This window comes from Carcharodon carcharias, chromosome 17 (assembly GCF_017639515.1).
Source record: "Carcharodon carcharias isolate sCarCar2 chromosome 17, sCarCar2.pri, whole genome shotgun sequence".
Taxonomy (NCBI): domain Eukaryota; kingdom Metazoa; phylum Chordata; class Chondrichthyes; order Lamniformes; family Lamnidae; genus Carcharodon; species Carcharodon carcharias.
Window position 1 is genome coordinate 110,039,917 of NC_054483.1, and position 22,410 is coordinate 110,062,326.

The 22,410-nt window shown below is 43.0% G+C and overlaps 1 protein-coding gene across 4 annotated transcripts in view; it reads right to left on the bottom strand.

The window, feature by feature from the left end:
* Nucleotides 1-18,275, bottom strand: part of LOC121290122 (spondin-2-like) — a 33,856-nt gene extending 15,581 nt beyond the window's left edge. The window contains exons 1-3 of one of the 4 annotated variants that reach the window (XM_041210316.1): nucleotides 18,186-18,245; nucleotides 13,535-13,598; nucleotides 8,006-8,112 (exon numbers count right to left, since the gene is read on the bottom strand). In XM_041210316.1, coding sequence (XP_041066250.1) covers nucleotides 8,006-8,068 — 63 coding nt within the window. In that variant the 5' untranslated portion in view covers nucleotides 8,069-8,112; nucleotides 13,535-13,598; nucleotides 18,186-18,245. Of the gene's footprint in view, nucleotides 1-7,897; nucleotides 8,113-13,534; nucleotides 13,599-18,185 lie in introns of those variants that run through there. The other 3 variants (XM_041210315.1, XM_041210317.1, XM_041210318.1) reach the window with 3 other exon arrangements.
* Nucleotides 18,276-22,410: the final 4,135 nt, after the last annotated feature.

Here is a 22,410-nt window from a genome sequence, read left to right on the forward strand (position 1 = left end):
GCTTTGGGACATTTTAACATATTAATGTTGCTGTTGTAGAGGTTGATCTGATAACATTTTAACTGTGTCAGCTGCCTGAAGCTCCCCAAAGTCTCCACTTTCCAACTGTTCACCATCTGAATGGCTGATGAACACTTGGGCAGCCTCAGTCAGCTGATGTATTTAATGTGAGATCAGGCATACAATACTTTGGTTCTATTCATATATTCCTGTTTATAAGACCATAAGAAATAGGAGCAGAAATTAGGCCATTTGGCCCATCGAGTCTGCTCCGCCATTCAATCATAGCTGATAGGTTTCTCAACTCCATTCTCCCGCCTTCTCCCCATAATCTTTGATTCCCTTACCAATCAAGAACCTATCTATCTCAGTCTTAAATACACTCAATGATCTGGTCTCCACAGCCTTCTGTGGCAATGAATTCCATAGATTCCCCACTCTCTGGCTAAAGAAGTTTCTCTTCATCTCTGTTCTAAAAGGTCTTCCCTTCACTCTGAGGCTGTGCCCTCAGGTCCTAGTCTCTCCTACTAATGGAAACATCTTCCCCACGTCCACTCTATCCAGGCCTTTCACTTTTTTGTAAGTTTCAATCAGATCCCCCCCCTCATTTTTCAAAACTCCATCGAGTATAGACCCAGAGTCCTCAAATGTTCCTCATATATTAAGGCTTTCATTCCTGGGATCGTTCTCGTGAACCTCCTCTGGACCCTCTCCAGGGCCAGAACATCCTTCCTGAGATACGGGGCCCAAAATTGCTCACAATATTCTAAATGTGGTCTGACCAGAGCCTTATAAAACCTCAGCAGCACATCCCTGCTTTTATATTCTAATCCTCTCGAAATAAATGCCAACATTGCATTTGCCTTCCTAACTACCGACTCAACCTGCAAGTTAACCTTAAAAGAGAATCTTGGTCTAGGACTCCCAAGTCCCTTTGCACTCCAGATTTCTGAATTCTCACCCCATTTAGAAAATAGTCTACGCCTCTATTCTTCCTACCAAAGTGCATGACCTCACACTTCCCCACACTGTATTCCATCTGCCACTTCTTTGCCCATTCTCCTAACCTGTCCAAATCCTTCTGCAGCCTCCCCGCCTCCTCAATACTACTTGTCCCTCCACCTAACTTCGTATCATCTGCAAACTTAGCCAGGATACCCTCAGCTCCTTCATCTAGATCATTAATGTATAAACAGAAAAGTTGTGGTTCCAACACTGACCCCTGCGGTCCACTAGTCACCGGCCGCCATCCTGAGAATCTCCACTCTCTGCTCCTGCCAGACAGCTAATCTTCTATCCATGCTAGTACCTTGCCTCTAACACCAAGGGCTGTTATCTTACTGAGCAGCCTCCTGTGCGGCACCTTGTCAAAGACCTTCTGGAAGTCCAAGTAGATAACATCCATTGGCTCTCCTTTGTCTAACTTACTCATTACCTCCTCAAAGAATTCTAACAGATTTGTCAGGCATAACCTCCCTTTGATGAAACCATGCTAACTTTGCCTGATTTTACCATGCACTTCCAAGTATTCTGAAATCTCATCCTTAATAATGGACTCTAAAATCTTACCAATGACCAAGGTCAGGCTAATTGGCCTGTAATTTCCCATTTTTTGCCTCACTCCCTTCTTAAATAGGAGGATTACATTAATGATTTTCCAGTCCTCTGGGACCCTCCCTGACTCCAGTGATTCCTGAAAGATCACCACTAACGCCTCCACTATCTCTTCAGCTATCTCCTTCAGAACTCTGGGGTGGAATCCATCTGGTCCAAGTGATTTATCTACCTTCAGATCTTTCAGTTTTCCTAGCACCTTCTCCTTGGTAATGGCCACCATACTCACCTCTGCCCCCCGACTCTCTTGAACTTTGGGGACGTTACTCATGTCTTCCACTGTGAAGACTGATGCAAAGTACCTATTCAGTTCCTCCGCCATTTCTTTGTTCCCCACTACTACTTCTCCAGCATCATTTCCCAGTGGCCCAATGTCCACTTTTGCCTCTCTCTTGCCCTTTATATATCTAAAAAACTCTTTTATATTAGTGGCTAGTTTACCCTCATATTTAATCTGCTCCCTCCTTATTTCTTTTTTAGTTGTCCTCTGTTGGTCTTTGTAGGCTTCCCAATCCCCTGGTTTCCCACTGCTCTTCACCGCATTGTATGCTTTCTCTTTAGCTTTTATGCTGTCCCTGACTTCCCTTGTCAGCCATGGTTGCCTCGTCCTCCCTTTAGTATGCTTCTTCTTCCTAGGGATGAATTTTTGCTGTGTCTCCCAAATTACTCCCAGAAACTCCTGCCATTGCTGTTCCAATGTCTTTCCTGCTAGGCTCATCTCCCAATCAATTCTGGCCAGCTCCTCCCTCATGCCTCGTAGTTGCCTTTATTTAACTGTAATATCGTTACATCTGATTCCAGCTTTTTCCTCTCAAATTTCAGGGTAAATTCTATCATATTATGGTTACTTCCTCCTAAGGGTTCCTTCACCTTAAGCTCCCTTATCAAATCTGCCTCATTAGACATCACTAAATCTAGAATTGCCTGTTCCCTAGTGGGCTCCACCACAAGCTGCTCCAAAAAGCCATCTCGTAGACATTCCACAAATTCCTTTTCTTGGGATCCACTACCAACCTGATTTTCCCAGTCTACCTGCATATTGAAATCCTCCATGATCACTGTAACCTTGCCTTTCTTACACGCCTGTTCTATCTCCTGGTGTATTTTGTGCCCCACATCCTGACTACTGTTCGGAGGCCTGTACATAACTCCATTATGGTTTTTTTACCTTTGCGGTTCCTCAACTCTATCCACACAGATTCTACATCATCTGACCCTACGTCGTTTCTTGTTATCGATTTAATTTCATTTCTTACTAATAAAGCAACCCCACCTCCTCTGCCAACCTGCCTATCTTTTCGATAGGATGTATATCCTTGGATATTTAGCTCCCAGTCCTGATCCCCTTGCAGCCATGTCTCCACGATGCCCACCACATCATACCTACCAATTTCAATCTGTGCCACAAGCTCATTTACCTTATTTCATATACTGTGTGCATTCAGATACAACACCTTCAGTCCTGTATTTCCCATCCCCCTTGTCATTGTTGTCCCTTTATCTGATGTGCGTGAGGTTAGATTCCTAGCCCTTTCCAAACACTCTGTCTTATTTTGTGTTCTGGAGACTTTAATAGCCTCTCCTGGGCTATTATATTCTAAAGTGAGATGTTAATTGGATACAGATGTAAAAAAAACTTTCAATTGGCTTATTCAAAATAAGCCAGTAAGCACTGAACTGCATGAAATAGCAACACATTTTATTCAGTTTAAGTGTTGCTTTATACTGATGGGAAATGGTTAGCGCAGTTTGCCTGATGTAGATGGTTGTCAATGATAACTGAGAGAGGTGACAGTGGCAGGGAACTGTATGGAGTTTCTCTGATTTTTTTTTGTCTTACAGGTAGTAACCATGACTACTAAGAAATTTGGATGAATGCATTAACAAGTAAATTCAGCCAGGCCAGGAGTTGGGCCTTACACACTTCCTGCAACTTCCCAGCAAGCATTTGGGCCCACCTAATGGCATGAGGCCTGACAAAATTTGCCTCTATTTGCACGTCAAACACTGGTCAAAAACAGACTGTATCAAATATGGGACAAAAAATGTGCTTGGTAGTGATCCTAGCTGCAAAATGTGGCAAGTGTTTTGCTTCAGAACACTGACGTAACTCACCTTGAGGAGCAGAAAAATATTGAGGATAAGAACAAGACCACAGCTGAAGCTCCTTATCAGATGATGTTTGTGGTAAGTACTTGGGAGTTATGTGACCTCACCTCAATCATATGATAAAACCATAACCTTTGAACCAGGTCATTCATCCCATAAATACCCTTCTTAACTCCATAGCAGACTCGTGAGAAAATGCAGGCACAGTGTTTCTATGAAGCTCACTGTCTTTCAACTTTTGCTAAATTGTCACATTTTTCTCACATTTCAAACATGCCAACAAAAAAAAAATCATTGTTTGTTCGTCCTGCGATTTTATCTCCTTGTTTGTAGAAAGCCTAAAGCAGCCAGTGCCACACTCAACATGGCTGACACTCATGCCACAGGCACTAAAATTACAGCTCCTGCCCTACTCAAAATGGCATTCTAAGATGATTGGATTCTGTGATTATCTACAAATTAAAACACTTTTATGCTGTTAAGGAAGGTTTAATGTTCAGTACCACTCACAAATCCCCAGATGCTGAAACAGTGCGTGTCCATGTGCAGCAAGACCAGGACAACGTTCAGGCTTGGGATGGGAAGTGCCAAGTGACATTTGTGCCATGTACATGTCAGGCAATGACCACCTCCAGCAAGAGAGAACTCCTGAATCCCCCACTATCAACATCCTGGGGGTTACCATTGACCAGAAACTTATGGACCAGCCATATAAATACTGTGGCTACAAGAGCAGGCCAGAGGCTGGGAATTCTGAGGCGAGAAACTCATCCCTTGACTCCCCAAAGCCTGTCCACAAGGCACAAGTCAGGAGTGTGTTGGAATACTCTCCGCTGGCCTGGATGAGTGCAGCTCCCACAGCACCCAAGAAGCTTAACACCATCCAGGACAAAGCAGCTTGATCAGCACCCCATCCACCAGCATAAACATTCACTCCCTCACAGTAGCAGCAGTGTGTACCACCTACAAGATGCACTGCAGTACCTCATCAAGGCTCCTTTGACAGCACCTTCCAAACCTGCAACCTCTACCACCTAGAAGGACAAGGGCAGCAGTCACATGGGAACACCACCACCTGCAAGTTCCCCTCCAAGCCACTCACCATCCTGAATTGGAAATATATTGCCGTTCTTTCACTGTCACTGGGTCAAAATCCTGGAACTCCCTTCCTAACAGCGCTGTGGGTGTAACTACTCCACATGGACTGCAGCAGTTCAAGGAGGTGACTTGCCACCATCTTCTCAAGGGCAGTTAGGGATGGGCAATAAATGCTGGCCTAGCCAGCGATGCCCACATCCCATGAAAGAATTTTAATAACTATAGAATCTTGTGCTTTGATCTTCTGCGAAGCAGTAATCCCCGTCGGACTGTCGCTCTGACTGTACTTTTCAGTGTCCCGATTCGGCTCCACATTTCTGGACGGGCCTTCCAAGCCTGACCTCTTCAGAAATGCGGAGTGTGCAGTACATCAGAAAACTCCCACACAGGGGAATCAAGTCGGTGGGGGATGACTGAACACGTCCACTTTCCACCGCACTCTCTGCTGTATGGTAAGTTTAAATGCCCAGTGTGAATGTTAGTGAATGGGTGAATAGGTCGGGTGGGTGAGGGAAGTGAGCGGGTGGTAGGTGGTCTGGGTCAGGAAGGGCCGGGTTGGGAGGGCAGTCAGGTGTTGGGACTGGTCGGGAGGTAGTCGGGTGGTGGGGGATGGTGGTCTCTGGTCGGGAGGGCTAATCAGCTGGTCGAGGGTCAGTGTGGTTCGGAGGGCTAGTAAGATCGGGCTGGGGGTCGTAGGGTCGTATGGAAGCTAGTCAGGTCGGGGTAGTCAGGGGTCATGTGGGTAGTCAGATGTTGGTCAGGGATCGGGGGTTCATGGGGATAGTCGGGGGCTTGGGAAATCGAGGGAAGTCAGTGTGAGTGATTGGGGGTTACCAATCTCACCTGCTCTGTAGTTACCCAGGAGTTAGACTAAGATTTTTCTGACTAACATTCCCTGCTTAACTATTGAAGTAAGTACATTAGAAGGAACTGTTCGAAATTGCAGAGGGCCCTGGGGAGCAGGGAAATTGCCCATTGTGAGTTCAAACTTCCCAGTAATTCCCTGGGAGGTCAACGCCTGAGGACTTCCGTTGGGTCCTGATGTGCAACTTGGGTTGCGCTTCCAGTCTCTGACAATCCAGAGACCAAACATCTACACCAAAGAATGGTCAGAGCACATAAAGGAGGCTGTTTGGCCCATCATGTCCCTGGCGGCTCTCTACTCAGAACAGCTCAGCTAGTCCCACTCCCAGCCCTTTCCCCACAGCCATGCAATTTTTTTTTCTTTTCAGTTGTTTATCCAATTTGCTTTTAAAAGCTCCAGTTGACGCTTCCTCCACCACACGATAAAGCAGTGCATTCCAGACCCTAACCACTGGCTGTGTTTAAAAAAAAGTTCCTTCTCATGTCATCATTGGTTCTTTTGCCAATCACCTTAAATAGGTCACCTCTTGTTCTCACCAACAGGAATAATTCCTCTCTATCTAGACCCGTCTTGGTTTTGAGCAACTTTATCAAATCTCCTCTCGAGTTTCTCTTCTTTGGAGAAGCTGGGGTTATTCTACTTAATCTATCCACTTAACTGATGTCCTGAGCCCTGAAATCATTCTCATGAATCTCTTTCTGCATCCTCTCTAAAGCATTCATATTCTTCTTCAAATGTGGTGCCTATAATTGGACAATAACTCCACCTGAGGCCAAACTAGTGTTTTATAAAGGTTCACCTTAACGTCCTTGCTTTTGTACTCCATGCCTCTTCAGTATTTGTAAAGCCTAAGATCCCGTGTACTTTATTAACCACTTTCTCAACCTGCCCAGCCACCCTCTACTATTTGCTACTAAAGCTTTATTAACGTAATTGATCTCCCGTGGCATCATTGGTTGGCAGTTTGGAGCCTGTAGGATCATTTGTGATGTTTAGATGCTGAGATGCAAATCTAGTTTAATCTTGCCTGCTCTGTGTCGGCCCTTGGTTTGGGTAATTCCTGTAGGAAAGTGGTCTAAATAAGGATATCCTAAGGTCATTCCGAGATTGTTTGCAGAAGGAAGTTTCTTCAGAATGGCAGCTTCCTGTAAATGCCCTTGGGGGACAGGTCAGGTTATCAAGGTCAAAAACAAGCAGCAAGAAATTATTCTCTCCCACAACTGCCAATGGTGCAACAATGAAAACTGGGGATGAACAAGAGGCCAGAATTAGACTCACGCAGATACTTCAGATGGTTCGAGGGCCAGAGGAGATTACAGAAATTGGAAGAAGCAAGACCAAAAAGGGACTTGAAAACAAGCATGAGAATTTTAAAATCAAGGCATTGTCAGACCAGGAGCAAATATTGGTCACTGAGGTGATGGGTGAATGAGATTTGGTATGAGTTAGGACAGGGCAGCAAGGTTTTGGATGAGTCCAAACTTTGACTCTTGCCAACCTGTGCCCATGTTTTCTGGGTTTAGGTAAGTGAAGTGTATCTGTCCAGGTAGGGGATGTGCCTCCATAGCAAACAAACACAAATTATTTTTTTTTTAGTTTAAATTCTCAGTAGTTTGGTAGGTTCTCAAACACGGTGATGGGTTTCTGCATGTGTAAGGCACTGGGTTGGCTGCAACAAAACAATTGGCCTCGATGTTCCTGAGTTAAGTGAGTGTTGCTGGTCCTGATTGAAAGGAGGAGAAGAAAGATTTGCATTTCTATAATGCCTTTCATGACCTCAGGATGTCCCAAAGCCCTTTATGGTTAATACAGTGCTTTTGAAATGTAGTCACCATTATAATGTGAGAGATGTGACAGCAAGGTTCTGCAAGCAGTGACGAGATAATGGTCATTAGATTGACATCCAGCAAAACTTTGCTGGAAAGCGTGTGTGTGCGTGTTTGTCTGCATGTGCAAGAGGGACGCTATTGGCTTGGGTTGTGGGGGTTCTCAGTTGCCATCCACAATGCCAAATGCATTCAAATCTCGTTGATGAGAGAGAGCCACCAGATACTGGTAATGGTGCTGCACCCAAACACCAGCAAGAGACACTACCTTAAGGACAGCCAGAGGGATGTCCGAAAGTGGAGAGTGGATAAAATATAACTCTCCAGGGTGATGATGTATAAAACACATGTTGAGTTAAATAAATTTTTTGTTCTTTTTACTTACAAGAGGGTGTGTAGGAGTAACGGTAAATACTGTGCTGGAATTCCCTTCTCCTGCCATGATGGGGTTAGTGTGAAAGCAGCTCTGCACAGCATCCAGTGTAGCACTCACCTCTTCTAATAGGGTTTCATGTTTTCCATCCTCCACAAACATCTTAATACCAGAAGAGGCCATGGCCCCTTCAGCCCACAGAGTGAAGTCATAGCTGTGGACACAACCTGTGAGGACAAAGGACCAAGAATGAAGAGACATGATACAATTTTTGGATTAAGTCTACATACATTCAAATGGCCTCTCATTGATCTCATCATGGTTATTTGGTGGGAATGGTATTCTCCCCCTTGACACAAACTGCACTGAGATTCAGTTTGGATATGTAAGCAAAACGATTAGCCTGCATTTCTTGGTATAATCTGATCCTGAGAGCAGTATCTGTCTCAATCCCATATGGAGATGTAATTCTTTCTGAATCCCACTAGTACAACTACTTCATTTATTTGATTGGATGTTTTAGTAACAATTCAGAATAAAGGATGACCAAAATACTTTTTGCAGCACAATTTCCTATTTTGTTCAAATAAAGTGTCACGATACAGTTTGCAAATGTGTAAATGGATTGATTGAGTTATTTGACTTTCATACTGCTGTAGATTGAGCGCATCGCAGGACACACATTCAGGCTTTAGCAACATTGTGGTGACATATGGTGGAAACTAAGAAGAATTTATGTCTGCAGTTATTAAACTAAAGGTGACATAACCTTGTGGAATTATGATATGTTTTGCCATGATGCAGTTCAATGGAGTTTGTATCATTTTGCTGGGTGCTTTGTAAATACAATGTTCTTTTTAAGTCCTTCTCGGAAAGTGAGCATCGCTGGCAAGGCCAGCATTTTATTGTCCATCCTTAATTGCCCATGAGAAGATGGTGGTAGCAAGCCTCCTTCTTGAGGTACTAATAGTGGTTTCATTCAATTGAGTGGCTTACTTCACTTCAGAGGGCAGTAAGAGTTCAAACATGTTGATGTGGGACTGGAGTCGTATATAGCTCAGGGCACTACGTTTGCTTCCTGAAAGAACATTAGTGAACCATTGGGATTTTTATAACAATCCAACAGCTTCATTGTCACTTTTATTGATGCTGGCTTTTTTTATTTCAGCTGAATTCAAATTCACAAACTACATTGCTGGGATTTGAACTCTTATTCTCTAAGCTGATCCCTGTAGAATGGGGGTCATATTTTCCTGGATGCAGCCACCACGATATGCTTTCGGGGACTCCCAAATTTGCAAAGGGGCCTCAGTAGGTTTGAGTGACAGGCAAACAGCTAAACACCTATTGCAGACCAGGCTCTTGGGTCTTAACGAAGATGGTGGGCAGCCATATTGTAATGAGATGGCTCACCCCATCCGCTATTGTGAAGCTCAGGCACTTACTTTGTACCTGAGAAACAGTTGGCAGCGCCATGGAGTATCAATGCCAATGGATTCAGAGAGAAAATGGTTCTTTTTTAAATTTTTTTTTCATTTATCAGTTACCAGCTGGATTGATCCAACCCACTTATTTGCTGCAATAAGATTTTTTTCAAGAAGAACGTGAGACGCCTAGATCACAATTGCAACCAAATGTCGTGACTTACCAAAAAGGATAGACCACTGGGCTGGAGGTCTGTGTGTCGGATATTGCTTTGGAAAGGAAAGACTGCTCCACTCTGCCAAGAAGCTGAGGGAGTAACTTGCCGGCTTCCTGGCTTGGCAGTGGATTGCATTGACGGTGATGTCCTGGGAGATGAGGAAGGGCCAGACGAGAAAAAGAGGATTCATAATACTCGGGTTTGGAAGCTAGAGATGAATTCAGAATGAATTCTACATGGTGAGATGGAGCCTGCACTCTACAGATTTCTGAATAAACAAACCCTTTGACCTCCTCAGGCTGGAATTCTCTACTCGGGTTAATATTTACTAAAATCAATCTCTTGCAAAATAGGTCCTCTCCTACCATCCATTTCATGCACTTTGAAAGGTGCAGGTCAGAAACTATCTCGAGAATGAGGGACTTTGGTTAGCCCTCAGATGGAGTATCCTGTCCCAATCTGGGCAGCACACTTTGGGAAAGATGTCAAGGCCTTGGAGAGGGGGGTGCAGTGGAGATTTACTAGAATGGTACTAGGGATGAGAGGACTCAGTTTTGTGGAGGGAATTACAGAAGCTGGGATTGTTCTCCTCATAGAGTAGAAGTTTAAGGGGAGATTTAATAGAGGTGTTTAAAACTATGAGAGCTTTTGGTAGGGTAAATAAAGAGAAACTGAGTCTGCTGACAGGAGGGTCAGTAACTAGCGATAACGTTATTGGGCTCACCAGGGACTCTGGGAGGCCAAGCAACATTTTCTAGATTAGTTTCGGTAGAGGGTCATGGATCAAGTCCTATTCCAGAGGGCACAAAATCTAGGCTGACATTCCAGTGAAGTACTGATCGAGTGCTGTACTATCACAGGCGCTGTCTTTCAGAGATGTTTGCTCTCTCATGTGAGTGCAAAAAATCCCATGGCATCATTCTGAAGAAGCACAGGGAGTTCTTACTGGAGCTTGGGCCAATATTTATCCCTCAACAAACCCCACTGAAAAATAGATCACCTGGCCAATTATTTCAATGATTTTTGTGGGAGCTTTCTGTGCACAAATTGGCTGCTGCATTTTCTATGTTACAATGATGACAACACTTCAAAAAGTAGTTAATTGCTTGTAAGGTGCTTTGGGACGTCCTGAGGTTATGCAAGTTATGATATCTGAATGCAAGTTACTTCTTTAATCTTTTACCAGAGTGGAGCAAAATTAACGTAGTTTGATTGAAAATGTTGATGGAAAGGAACCATAACATAAATCAGTGGTGAGGCATGTGATAGCGTCGGAGGATGTGTGACACAACAGGATCTTTAGTCTCATAGATCCTTTCAACCTCGTCATCTTATATAATTCTTATTCAACCGTTCTGTTTCTTTTCCATCAAGTTTCAACAAGATATGTCTGATAAGGTTTCTCTGTTCAGAAAATGTACCTTTTAAAACATCGTCTTATTTTGAATCAAGGCCTGTGCAGACAATCTTGCTTTGTAACAAGTTGTAATATTTGTGCAAATGCTGGTGTAATCTAAACGTGATTATTAACTGCATTGTAGAGTCCTTAACTCTAGATTCTCTTAAATATTACATCTTGTTCGAAGTCAACATTGTAACAGTTGACACGATGTATCTCTCTCGGTCACGGTTTAGTTCCAAACAAAAAGATTAGTTTTATATCGGGCTTCCAGATAATTCTTCAACAAAGGAGAGCACTGTATTAAATGTTTATTCGTGAATTGCTGAAAAACATTATAGAATCATGGCATTATGGAATTTATTTCAGCAATAAAACGGGTGTGTAAAACCGTCACTTTAAGTCAGCCTTTGTTCCCACTCCCTAGTTCAAGATACTACTCCTGATAGCTCCTCTCCTCAAACTTCCTCTAAATGCCCACTCTTTACATGCGAACTTAGGAATTATTTAGCCATCGAATCTTTTACCTTGCCTAACAATTGCATTTTGCATCAAGAAGAGAGACTTAAAGCTCTTCAGTGAGCTTAGTAGGTGAATGTATCTTGTGGCGTGACCTCTAGATCAGTAGGTCATAGTTTGGATTGAGTTCGAGAGTCTCAACCAGCACCAGAGTGGACCGATACAATTGGCCTCACTTAGGCTAGAGGAAGGAAGAAGTCTTCAATCATTGTTATCAGGAACAGGAATCCTGGTTGACTTTTCATTCTTTCAGTTTCAGATGAGATATTAAACCAGGGCCTCGTCAGGTGGAGATTAAAGATCCCAAAGCTTAGGTAAGGTAATAGATCACAAGTGGCCATTGGCATCTCTCTCTACTAGAGAGAGACAGCTAGTTATATAGCTCGAGGAGCAGCACTCTACATCAAGCATGGGGCAAGGTAAGGAGGTAGCCATCTATTAATTACCACAGCCAGTACCAGCATTGAACCCACACCACTGGTGCCATTCTGCACCACACTCTAGACAATTGAGCTAAGCAAGATCCACAAAGCACAGTTTTGAATTTGCAGTTATATTCACGTTGCAAGACCTCAGCATGTCCCAAAGTGCTTTACAGCTAGTGAAGTACTTTGGAAATGTAGTCCCTGTTGGAATGTAGCAAAGTGCGGCAGCCACTTTGTGCAGAGCAAGCTCCCACAAACAGCAATGTGATAAATGGCCAGATCATCTGTTTCACCGATGCTGTTTGCGGGATAAGTATCAGCGAGGACACCAGGGAGAGCTCCCCTGACTTCCTTCAAAATTGGCAGATGGGGGCCTTTGTTTAACGACTCATCCGAAAGCTGGCATCTCCGACAGTGCAGCACTTCTTCAGTACTGCACTTGGAATGTCGGCCTGGACAAGAAAACAAAAAATGCATTCATTCTTTCTGGCCTTTTTCACTTTTATTTTTTATTAAATCATATATTCCATGTTTGGATTTTGCTGAACCTCTCTGTCCTGTGCTTCCTCTTTGAGTAAGGATGAAATGCAGAGATTCCAGCCTCTTTAATCTTTGTGACAGAACCAGCTGAATACAAATGCCCTTTTTTGGGATCGAGGGGGTGGAGGTGAGGCTGCCACATTAATAGCAGTGACCAATTATAAGAGGGCCCTGCAATCTAAGAGAGTTCCAATTTAGAGGTAACGTAGTTCCCACACACCAATCCCATTGCACGAAACAGATGGACAGAATGTTCTAGAGATCATGAAGCAGAATTTACACCTCAGTCAATTGCTAGAGGTCAAATGAGAACAGGATAAGGCATCACTGTGATGGCTCCTCCAGTCAAATAGCTGCCAGCTCTCAGTAGGCCAGGCTTGCAGATGATGGTTGGCAACTTAGGTGAGGTAACAAAAGGGACTTTTGCAGGGACCTGCAGATGTCAACACCTTTAGGAGAGATCAGTAGAAAATTGAGAGTAAATTTAAGCTCTACCAGGGCCTCAATTTTTGATTTAGCTAAAGGAAGTTATTCTGACCTCACTGCTGCTGATGCAAGGTAACACATCATTATCTTGTGTGTGTACACAGTTATAGATTTTATTTTTTAACAAAAAAAAAGTGAAGAATTACAGAAATATAATTTAAAGAACTCTTCAAAAGCTTTATGAAAGGAGGGATTCATGCAGAGGACCATGAGAACAAGTTAGCTCCTTATAATGCATTCATGCTGATAAGTGCCATTTAATTACAGCCTCACTAGGCAGGCCAGTACAAGAATGTTATAATCGATGCAGAGACAGTAAAGGTTTACAATTTCACTCTTCAAGGGTGGTGTACTGCATGGGCACAGACTGTAAAATGAAAACAAAAAGTGGCAAAGCAGTCAGTCCTAAAATTATCACCTTAGTGAATATTCTGCATGGCTAGTTTTCTTTTGAAAGGGCATTGTGTGACTTTGATGGGGCATGTCAATAGTGGAATATTTGGTATTCCAAGTCTGCCACTGATTATAAAATAAAGAGGACCCCCTTACTGTGTTTCTTTTCCCACTGATTCGAGCCAAAGTTTAGTACATAAAGTATTTACGCAGAAAGGAAGACTTGCATTGATATAACACCTTACCTTACCTCAGAATGTCCCAAAACTCTTTACACTCAATGAAGTATCTTTTTTTGAAGCTTGGTCACTGTTGTAATTAGAAAATGTAACAGCCAGTCAGCACATGGCAAGGTGCTACATACAGAAGTAAGGTAATAACTAGGTAAACTGCTTAATTGATTTTGGTTGAGAGATAAATATTGATTAGAACACTGGGGAACACTCCCTTCTATTCTTCAAATAGTGCCACAGAATGTATGAGGGTAAACAGAGCCTTGGTTTAATGTCTCAGCCAAAAGCAATCCCCTCTCTGCTGGAGTGGGACTTGAATCCACAATCTTACAAAGAGAATTCCAAAGTCTCACAACAACTCCCCCAACCGCCACCCCCCCCCCCCCCCCCCCCCCCCCCCCCAACCCCAATCCCAATGGTAACCCACAGGACGTTACTCTGAGTGAACGATAGTAATGAAATTAATTAATTTTGATTGACTATTGGTCTTGACCTTGCTGCTCTTAAAATGACACCATGAGATGACCTAGACACACTTGAAACACTGAAACCGCTGGATGGGGCCTCAGTTTATCATTTCATTCAAAGGACAACACTGCTAGTAACCTAGTACTGAAGCATTAGCTGACTTATGTGCTCAAGTTCTACACTGTGGCTTGAATCCATAACCTTGTGATGAAGAGATGAGAGTACAACCAACTGAGCTAAACTGGTACTGAGGCCTGTTGAAAAGTAAGCCTTGAATTGTAACTGTGATTCCTTTGAATGTTGAGTTCCCAATCTGAATCCTTGGGCACAGAATGAGAATGGTTCATCGTTTACTTGGACAAGCAATGGAAATTGCCTAGAAAGCTCAAAAATATAGCAGGATACTCGTAAGAACATAAGAAATTGGAGAAAAAGCATGCCATATGACCCCTCGACTCTGCTCCACCATTTAGTAAGGTCACGGCTGATCTCCTATCTCAACACTTTTTTGTGCCTGATCTCCATATGCCTTGATTACTTAGTTTTCCAAAACCTCTCAATATCAGCCTTGAGTATATTCAATGACTGGGCATGTAGAGCTCTTATGGGTAGAAAATTTAAAAGATTCATAGCCTTCTATGTGAAGAAATGTTTCCTCATCTCAGTTGTAAATGGCTGATCCCTTAACATGAGACTATGACCCCCAGTTCTAGACTCTCCAGCCAGGGCAAACAGCTTCTCGGCCTCTACCCTGTCAAGATTTCTAAGATTTGCATAATTTGCAATGAAATCACCTCTAATTCTTCTTAACTGCAGAGAGTTCAGGCACATTCTACTCGGTCTCTCCTTATGAGACAGCCCTCTCATTCCCAGGACTCAATCTAGTGAACCATTGTTGGAATGTGTTAAGGATAATAGAATTTTAATTGAATCAAACAAACACTCTTTGAGAAGGACAAAGCTAAGTGATCCTTTTATTTTATGATATGGCATTGTTCATCTGTGGGAAGTGTAAGAAGCAGATGGAGGCAAGGTACCTTCCCTCATACAACAAGGAAATGAGGGAGAGAGTTATCATTGGGCATTGACCTCCTCGTGTGCAGCTTATTATTGGTACAGAGAGAGGTTTGGGCAGGTTTTTGTTTTATTCATTCATGGGAAGGCCAGGCCAACATTTATTACCCACTCCATTTCCCCAGTTCAGAGGGCATTTAAGAGTCAATCACATTACTGAGAGTCTGGAGTCACATATAGGCCAGCAGATTTCCTTCCCTAAAGGGCATTAGTGAGCCAGATGGGTTTTTATTATGGTCATGGTCATCAGTAGACTTTTAATGCTAGATTTTTTTTGAATTCAAATTCCACCATTTGCCATGGCGGGAGTCAAACCCAAGAGCATTATGCTGGGTCCCTGGATTACTAGTCCAGCAACAATACCACTACACCATCACTTCCCCAGTTGCCGCCTTCATGCATGAGGCACAAGAAATACTTTTATAAAGAGAGGGCTAATATCTGGAGGGTTCAATCCCCACTCCAGGCACTTGAGCATATAAACTATGCTGACTCTCTAAAACCTTAGATTTAGATCATAACATTGCTTATGGTAAAAGCTCCACATAAACTATGATCTGTGTGAATTAGTTGCTTCATGTGAGATTGTACCCATGAAATCAGTTACAATGCACAGTGTGGTTTCTGAGCCACACTAAGCAGGGAGTCCAATTTTGATGCCTGCTTTCTGATGTGTTAGCTCTACACAGTTACAATACAATAGATTCAGCGTCCCTTGGTTAAGGAAAAGAATATGGAGCCATTGCTCCTGCTCTCTTGTAGTGTGCACGTGCATGTTTATGAGTGCGTCTGTGAGTGTATGTACACATGCATATGCATGTGTAGACACAGTCACACTTCCTTGTTTTCAAATCCCTCCATTGTTGCCCCTCCCTTTCTCTGTACTCTTCAGCCAACAATCCTCCAAAATATCTACACTCCTTTAATTCTGGCTTCTTGAGCATCTGCGATTTTAATCACTCCACCATTGGTGGCCTTGCCTTCAGCTGTCTGGGCCCTCAGCTCTGGAATTCTCTTCATACAGCTCTCTACCTCTCTATCTCTTAAGACGCTCCTTAAAACCTGCGTCTTTGACTAAACTTTGGGTATCTGTCCTAATATCTCCTTATGTGACTTGGTGTCAAATTTTGATTTATAATGCACCTATGAATGCGGTGGGATGTTTTATTGAGTTAAAGGTGCTATATAAATACAAGTTGTTGTTGTTGCCTCTGATGCTCCATCACAATGTCAAGTAGCTTCTTGAATCTCAGTCCAAACTTCACGTATGTAGAATAGCTATTTGAGTGAGTAATGGGAGCGGGTCTTAACAACAGTGGAACTCTACCACAAGTCAGCCCCTTTAGGAGAGGAAGGGAGAAGAGCAGAAAGGTAAAGATTATGAAATTATTCGCTAAATGACCCAATTAATTTGTCATGCGCCCGTAGGGTGGCCCCTATATAAGAGACTTCTCTTTCTTCATACCAGATATAACCGGTGCTGCATGAAGTAGAGCAATGCAGTGAATAGAGGTTGAGTATGGATTTGCCAATTATACTTGCGCTGATTGCTGTCACTGACCTATGCCATTCTACACACCCATGTAAGACGACTCCCCCCAATTCTGTTGCCCAAATCATAGGATATTTACTGTCCACTTGGGTTTAGTTGGTAGCACTCTAGCTTTCCATTTGGAAGGTTACAGTTTCAAGTTTCCAGTACTGACATTTCCTTGCAGCGCAGAGGGAGTTCTGCATTGTCAGAGGTGCCACCTTTTTGGATGAGAATTTGAACTGTGGTCCTGTCCATCTGTACAGGAAATACCTCATGGCACTCAAAGAGCAGGAAGGTTTCCAACTGTCCTGCTCAGCATCATCCCCTGAATACATTATTACAATCAGATTAACTGGCTATTTATCTCACTGGTTTTTGGGATCTTGCTGTGCACTCGGGACATCCTAAAGAAATGAAACGTGATATATAAATGCAAGTCCTTTCTTCTTTCCTTCATTCCCCTGGCTGGGGAACCTAGAACTAGGGGTCACAATCTCAGAATAAGGGGCCGACCATTTAAACTGAGAGGAGAAATTTCTTCACTCAGAGGGTTGTGAATCTTTGGAATCCTCTACCCCAGAGGGTTGTGAATGTTCAGTCGTTGACTATATTCAAGACAAAGAAAGATAAATTTTCGGATACTAAGGGAATTAAGGAATTTGGGGATAGCGGGAAAAGGTGGAGTTGTGGTAGAAGATCAGCCATGATCTTATTGAGTGGCGGAACAGGCTCAAAGGTCAAATGGCCTATCCAGATCCTGTTTCTTATACGTTATGTAGATGACTCACCTTATATACAAGTATTTACGGTACAATCAAAGTGGTATTAAATTACAGTATACACTTAAATGTTGAGTAGTGTGAGTGTTGGTTGAATATGTCATTTGAAGAGCCAAATTACAGTGTGATTGGCAATTTTTCCTTTTCTCCTGTTCACGCAAATATCTCAAGCAATCAGGCATTTAGCAAGACGTCTTTATCAAGGCGTGTGATGTTCCAGGCAACTGGAGGAGGTTCTTCCAGGTCCTACTGACTGAGGGTGTCTAACAATGTTACAAAAATTGTGCAGTGAGTCAGCACGAAACTTGCCACAGATTTACTACACAGTTTCAATAAGTGAGCACTAATCCTTTACTTGGACCTTGAAAATATTTCAAGCTTTTTTTTTTGTGTTTCGTTTCACTATATATTTCAATAAAAATGCTAAACTACGGGTTGTTGCATTTCAGTATTGAAACAGTAATGTCCCCTTCTATTCTCTGAAGCTCCACAATATGCGTTTGGGTCAATATTTGTGGATTCACCGGCAGCGTTGGAGCTTACAAACATCTTTCTTAAATCACGTTCCACAACAGAGCCATTAAAAGGAACTGCTTCCTCTAACTGAATGGGATACAATTATCACTTTCACACTCCCTGTTAAAACAAACACGATAAGGTGCATAAGCAAAATGCTGGAAATCTGAAGTAAAAACAGAAAATGCTGATCAGGTCGGGCAGCTTCTGTGGAGGCAGAAAGTGGAGGAGAAACAGGGTTAACGTCTCCGGGAGACGACCTTCTGTCAGAACTGGCACTTGTATCACATACCTGATATTGCACTTTGGTTCACCAGCTTGGACGCAGCCTCACCTCAGGATCTGCCTGCTCAGTCAAGTCTGCTTAGGTTCACAGTCAGACTAGGCCCCGCTGTCAGGACTGCCAAGTCAGTGCTTTTGCTGCTTCTTTTAGCCACTCCTCCCACACCCCTGTAGCTATTGCACAATCTCCTAGGAGACCACACACGTTTAATAACAAATACAGTACCTGGCCAGACCACCATTTCTGCACCTTTTTTTTTTAGTCCCACTCCAGTTCATTTCAGCTGAGTGAGCCCCGACCTACATAGACCAACAAAGGCTCAGGTTTCGCTTCGAAAACTCACCTCCTGCAGCAAAAGCTGGGCCTGGGACATTTTAACTCCCTCCATTAACTTCTTACCCAATTCGAGGTGGGGAGTTGGTGAGAAGTAGGGTTGCCAATCCTCCTGGATTTTTTGGGAATGATATGGAAATGGGATTAAGGTGAAAGGGAATAAAAATTTGGCGGAATGCAAATGGACCATCAATTCACCATCACTGATTTCTCTGCTATCACCCCCCAAGACACATTTACAGCCCATCATGTCTACTGGAGGCTGACTTTTTGGTTATTCCTTCCATATATGTAATATATGTACTGACAATAGTTTATCTAGTTTAGAGACAGCTGTAATGTTTCTTTGGCTCAGGGAAAGGTTCTTCTGTAGTTATTTTTTTCAAGATTTTCTTCTCTTCGGTGAAATTTACCTAATCTCACGCTGCCAGTGGGAAGTTTGATGGGAGCACAGATCAGGGGTAGGGATATAACATCAGAACACCCAATATTGTGACCTGACCCGAGTTCCCTTTGAGTGCAGCTTCTCATCGGGAGTGTGGAATTGAGGAATTTGTCCTTGGCGAGGTAGAATTCCACAGGAGCTAAGCAGCTCTTTGGCATCTTGCCCATCCGGCCAAATCCTCATCTAAAGCTTAAGGTTGGCAGGCCGGGGAGGGAGCAGGGGCTAACCCCAATCTACTTCACATCTTACCTCTGGATATTATTGAGTAAACGTCAAGAGTGACAGTCCTGCCCGATTTCGAAACAGAAAATGCTGTGGGTCAGGCTGCATCGGTGGAGATTTAAATGGTTAATAGTTCGGGTTGAGGACCCTTTGTCTGTACTGGAAAACATTAGAGATGTGATGGGTTTCAAGCAAGAGGCAGGGAAAGGGGAGGTGGGGGAGTGGTGGGGGAGAGGAAAAAAGAACAAAAGAGAAGGCCTGTGATTTGGTAGAAGGTAGGAGAGATTAAATGACAAAAGAAGTGATGGTACAAGGAAAAAAGGAATGGTAATGGGACAAGTAAAGAAAAGATAGATGCGTCTAAAGAAGGTGTAAATAGCAGCAGCAGAATCATTAGCAGACCCTTCTGGGCTAAAAATAAAATGGGAGTAGTGGTTATGATCTAAATGGTTTTGAGCTCGATATTGAGTCCAGAAGGGTGCAAAGTGCCTGATTTCTGTCTACCTCTTTCCAGTGGTAGTAATCCTGAAGACTATTATAATGACCTAAGTGCTCCTTGGTAGAGCTCTGGTGACTCAGGGCAGACCAGAAACCAAATCAGATGCCATCTGCAATACTGTGTTCAGCTTGGGCACCACACTTCAGGAAGGATATACTGGAGCAGAATCAATAGAATGATACCAGGTTAAATTATGAGGGCAGGATGCATTCACATATTCTCATGCCATGCTCTTTCTTACATTTTTGAGTATAGATTTTTGAGGTGGATCTAATCAAAGTGTTTAAAACATTAAAATCATTTGATAGGTTCAAAGTGGTGAACCTGTTTCCTCTGGCAGGGGAACCAAGAATGAGGGGGACACAGTATTAACATTAGAATTAGACCATTCAGGAGCAAAATCAGGGAGCACTTTTTTTTTACACAGAGGGTAGTAAAAATCCAGAACCCACGACCCCAAAAAGGCTGTGGATTCCGGGTCAATCAGAGCTTCCAAGACTGAGATTGAGAGATTTTTGTTGGGTAAGGGTATCAAGGGATGTGGGGCAAAGGTGAAAGATGAAGCTGAGGAACAGATCAGATGTGTTCCATTTGAATGGTGGAGCAGGCCCAAAGGGCTAAAGTGCCTGCTCTTGCTCCTAAAATTCCTATGTTCTGATCTGTCTGACTTAGTACTACACTTGGTTCTTTCTGTAAACTTGTTAATCAGGGAGAGTCAGCATGCTTTGTTAGGGGAAGACCATGTCTTACTTTTTTGAGGAAGTAAGAAGAAGGATTGATGAGGGTAATGCAGTGGATGTTGTCTACATGGATTTTAGTAAGGTATTTGACAAGTCTCCCACATGGCAGAGTGGTCAGAAAAGTGAGATCCCATGGGATTCAGGGGAAGGTGGCAAGTTGGGTCCAAAATTGGCTCAGTGACAGGAAACAAAGGGTAATGGTCAACGGATATTTTTACGAATGGTGTTCCACAGGGCTCAGTGTTGGGGCCCTTGCCGTCTGTTGTATATATTGTTGTATATTAATGATTTGGATAGAACTATGGGAGTTATCATTGAGAAATTTGCAGATGACACAAAAATTGGCCATGTAGTTGATAGTGAAGAGGACAACTGTTGTATCCAGAATGATATCAATGGTTTGGTTGAATGGGCAGAAAAGTGGCAAATGAAATTCAAATCAGAAAAGGGTGAAGTAATGCATTGGGGGAGGGCAAACAAAACCGGGGAATACTCAATAAACTGGGAGGATATTGAGAGGGGTTGAGGAAGTGAGAGACCTTGGAGTGCATGTCCACAGGTCGCTGAAGGTGGCAGGACAGGTGGGTAAGTTATAAAGCGTATGGAATGCTTTCCTTTATTGGAGGAGGTGTTGAATACAAAAGCAGGGATGTAATGATGGAACTGTATAAAACGCTGGTTAGGCCACAGCTGGAATTTTGTGTACAGTACTGGTCACCACATTACAGGAAGGACATAATTGCTCTGGAGAGAGAACAGACAAGATTCACTGGAATGCTGCCAGGGCTTGAAAATTGTAGCTATGAGGAAAGATTGGATAGGCTGGGGTTGTTTTCCTTAGAACAGGGGAGGCTGAGGGGTGACTTAATTGAGCTTTACAATATTATGAGGGGCCTAGATGGGATAGACAGTAAAGACTGGTTTCCCCTAGCTGAGGGGTCAATTTCCAGGGGGCAAAGATTTAAGGTGATTGGTAGAAGGATTAGAGGGGACATGAGGAAAAACTTTATCATCCAGTGGGTGTGGGCATCTGGAATTCACTGCTTAAATTGAAGGTTGAGGCTGAAATGCTCAACTCATTTAAAAGGTACTTGAAGCTGCATCTGAAGTGCTGGAACCTGCAAGGCTACGGACCAGGTGCTCGAAAGAGGGACCAAAATGAGCACCTAGTTTCTCTTCATCTTTTTCTGGCCGGCACAGACATGATGGGCTGAATGGCCTCTTTCTGCACCGTAATTTTTCTATGATTTCTACTAGGCAGCTTGCTAGGCAGTAGGCCAGTGGTGAGCTGCTTCTATCACTGGTCATTCATACCAATAGCTTGTAAGTTTTTACCCAAATTAAATGTGAATTTAATTATGATGCTGACAATGCAGTACAGCACTAATTATTTTCTTGAAATACCCAGTTTTCTGGATCAGCCATGGCTAAAATGACTCCTCCTTAATTATTTTCTCTTTCTCTTTGGGGTTGTTGTCCACCATTCACTCTATTGGTTTGATAAATCCGTACTTTCTGTGGTTGGTTAACTTTTGGTGCTAATTAGTTGACAAGTGGACTCTGGTAGAGGCATTGCAATGGAGAATGCACCAGTGATAGCCATTCACTAGTTCATTCCTCAGAGCAATGCCTTAATCCAATTAGAGTCGAGATGCCTGCTTTAAATTTCAAACAATGTTTGGCAGTTAACTGGTGCATTCTCCATGGCAACACCTCTACCAATCAGAGTCCATTTGCCAACCAATCAGCACTCTCTTTTCATACAGTATAAAGTTGTTGCTTCCCTTGACATTGGTATTCTTGTGATTGTCCTGATGAGTGCAAGATAAAAACCTTTGACAAAATGTCTCTTTTTTGAACAATACTGAAGAATTGACATTGACAGAGCATTGCTGTTGGTCCCACTTGACCCCACGAAAAGGGGGTAATTTTGACTTTGTGTGATGGCTTAAAATGGGTGTTATTGAAATAATCGCCAATTATACGCCCTGTCCA